This window comes from Psammomys obesus, unplaced genomic scaffold (assembly GCF_907164565.1).
Source record: "Psammomys obesus unplaced genomic scaffold, mPsaObe1.curated_primary_1811, whole genome shotgun sequence".
Lineage (NCBI taxonomy): Eukaryota > Metazoa > Chordata > Mammalia > Rodentia > Muridae > Psammomys > Psammomys obesus.
Genome location: NW_026585857.1, coordinates 1 through 3,564, shown reverse-complemented (window position 1 = coordinate 3,564; position 3,564 = coordinate 1). Strand labels below are relative to the sequence as shown.

At 37.2% G+C, this 3,564-nt stretch overlaps 1 protein-coding gene across 1 annotated transcript; it reads right to left on the bottom strand.

Annotated features, from left to right (window-relative positions):
* Positions 1–405: 405 nt before the first annotated feature.
* Positions 406–1,305, bottom strand: LOC129670887 (putative vomeronasal receptor-like protein 4). Its single transcript, XM_055599500.1, has one exon. The coding sequence runs from the start codon at positions 1,303–1,305 to the stop codon at positions 406–408; it is 900 nt and encodes a 299-aa protein (XP_055455475.1).
* Between the last annotated feature and the right edge of the window lie 2,259 nt (positions 1,306–3,564).

Genomic DNA, 3,564 nt, shown 5'->3' with positions numbered 1-3,564 from the left:
CACAAATTATTTAAAAATTATATGAAAAGGCCTCCTCTGCCTCCATGGCACCTGTGAGAAAGCTTGTGGCAAGTGGGGGGCAAAAAAAAAGAAGCAGGTTTTGAATTTCATCCTTGACTGCACCCATTCTGTAGAAGATGAAATCATGGATGATGCCAATTTTGAGCAGGTCCTCCAGGAGAGAATCAAGATGAAAGGGAAAGCTGGGAATCTTGTGGATGGGTTGTGAACATCAAATGGAGCAAGAACAAGATCACTGTCACCTCTGAGCAGCCAGAGACCTCTTCAGACCTCTGTGCACATCTGGTAAGCACACATGCATACATATTGGCACCAAACTCATACATACAAACGAAAATAAATGAATCATTTTTTAAAAAAAGAGGAAAATGTCTTTTAAAAATTCTAGTGGCATTTTGACTGCAAGATTTTCAGCATTCTTATTATTCTCTTATCATAACTGATTTGTATCAAAGGAGTAATTGTGGGATAGGCATTCATCACAAACTTCTGAACATTCAGGATGAGTGGGTCATACTTCCATAACAGGACTGAGGTAAATGAGATGATGACGTCCACCCAGTATATGACAACAAAGAAAACCACCAGCAGCAAGATGGTCTGGGTGGCCCTTTTCTCAGGAGACGCTCTCAGGTGGCTGATGCTATGAAGATGCTTGCATTGCCTCTGATGTCTGAACAGGATAATCACCATGTATGCACTTGTGGTCAGCATGACTCCTACAAGAAATGCATCTCTGGATGCTGTCATTGTTAAAATCAATCCCCCGATGATGTAGTTCATGGAGAAGAGTGAGCAGGATTCTGTGACCGTCATCTGGTTTGTCTCACTCACATTGCTAAAACCACCAACGTAGAATATCAGGTTACTACTGAAGGACAAATTGAAAGACCAAATATAGAAGAAAGCACTGATCATGTATTTTTTTACCTTAGGTTTAAATTTTGCCAAAAAACAGGTACTGGTACTGATAGTGACAGCCTGGAACACACTCAGGAGGCAGGTGATACAGATAGAGACGCCTCTTATCACCCTGCTTATGTAAAAACTTGTCTTACATTTGAAGTCATTTTCAATGTTCAGTGACTCAAATATGTCTGTAAGCCACATGTCCCCTCCAGTGAGAACCATCATTAGGTGAACAAAGGACAGTTGACAGTAGGTCAGGTCCATGGGCTTAGGTCTGTGACCTACGATTATGAAAGTATAGAGAAAAAGGAGAAACATATTGGCTAAGACTCCAATCCCAGCTTGGAAATGAAGGACACTCTTTAATGAGGACATAAGTGAGAAGTGTATGCACCTTAAGAACACAGTGGAAGAATAGTTCTTATACCTGAAAATAAAAAAGATTGTACATCAAACTTGGAGCTCACTGGAGAGTATGTCTATATCAACATTCTGTTTTCCCTACTAATTCTTGACTACCTGTCTCTTTAACTTTTGATGTTCCAGACTATACATCATAGCCTACATTTCTATATATCTTCCATGTATCTCCTGCATAAATAGCATATAATAGCTAATTAATGCATTCCCATTCTATACAAAATTTACAATGTCTTTATTGAACCTGAGTCTCATGCCTTAGAAAACCAATCCCTTTGATTTTACCTAGCTTCCTCCTTATTCTGCATTTATCTTGTTTTTCCTTACCTAAGAACTCACATATCTCCCCAATTTCTCTATCTGATCAGTTGTATTCACCTTTACCTTTATCCCACCGTCATCTCTATTTCCCTTCCTCCTCTCTGCGTAAGGAGCCCTGTCTTTCCTATTTCTCTCATCACATACATTTTTCCTGCTATTCTGATCTCTATTGCTCACATCATTACCCCTATCTTGGTGATGGTTCCATTTTACTTTCCCAGTTTCCATAGTTACTACAGGATACATAGCCCCATCTTAAGATGTGGAGCTAGGAGCCTCCAACAAGAGAGAAGATGTGACATTAAGATGATTACTATTTTCCACATATTATGACTTACATGAACTTGTCGAACATGACCCTATACTGGTGCTGCTTGTGAATTTCTCCTTAAAAGAGATTCCTTCCCATGCAGTGGAAATCAAGGTCGAAGTATTATACATCACTAGCACCCACACATTGTTTTTTACAGTTTTACTCAATAGTCTCATCTTTAGTGCTTATGTAAGTCATTTGGCCCAGTTACCATGATCAATTTATTACAGAACTTATTTTATTCAGTACATTCAAATCAGCTTTGTGGTAGAGAAATAGAAAATGACTATACTGACTCAGATTCTTGTGAGAAACAAAGTACCCAATTATATTTTCAAGCTCATTTGCATATTAAACATATAGAAATGTATGCACACATGTGTGGAAATAATGCAGAAGCCAGTGGAAATGACCATGCTAGAACATACCCATGAACATGACACTATAAGTAACACATTTTATATTTACACTTTTTATACCTGAAGATCTTAATCTAGTAGGGTAATGGATTCATCCCAAATACCAGAGCCAAACATCTGATTCTCTCACCAACACAGGTACACAATGATTTTTTTTTTGTTTGTTTTTTGTTGTTGTTGTTTTTTTTTAAAGCTTCAAGATATGGGCTAGAAAGGTGAATCACTCCTTAAGAGTACCTTTAAATCTTGCAGTCGCGATGGCTCAAAACTACCTGTAACTGTAGTTCTGGGAGATTCATTGCCCTCTCTGATGTGGCACACTAGTGGATACACAGACATACATGAAAGTAAAACCTTCATGTAGGTAAAACAAAATAAATAAATATTAAATAAATAAAACCTTCCTGATAATAATTAATTTAAGCCTTAGTCTCCAAATTAAAAGAAGAGTAGCTTTATTCTGATTTTAAAGTTGGAAATGCACAAACCATACATGTACAATATTTTTATTAATATACATCTATAATTTATTAATATATCACATGTAATATTATTAACATAAAGAGATAATAACATAAGAAAAAGATAGCAATGTAAATATATTTTTCTTTCTTTTTAAAAATTTATTTATTTATTACAATTTATTCATTTTGTATCCTGGCTGTAGCTCCCTCCCTAGTGTCTTCTTCTAGTCCCACCCACCCTCCATCTTCTCCTCCTGTGCCCCTTCCCTAGACTGCTGATAGGAGAGGTTCTCTTCCACTTCTATCTGACCCTAGCCTATTAGGTCTCATCAGGGCTGGCTGCATCATCATCCTCTGTGGCCTGGCAAGGCTGCACCACTCCCTGGGGAAAATGATCCATAATATTCTACCAGAGAAATCCTTCAACTAATAAACACCTTCAGCAAAGTGGCTGGATACAAAATTAACTCTACAGAATCTGAAGCCCTCCTGTATACAAAAGACAAATAGGCTAAGAAAAAAATTAGGGAAACTATACCATTTATAATACCCACAAATAACATAAAGTACCTTGCTATGACTCTAACGAAGCAAGTGACAAACCTATATGAAAAAAAGTTATAAGTCTCTGAAGAAAGAAATTGAAGAAGATATCAGAAGATGGAAAGATCTCCCATGCTCATGGATTGGTAGGATT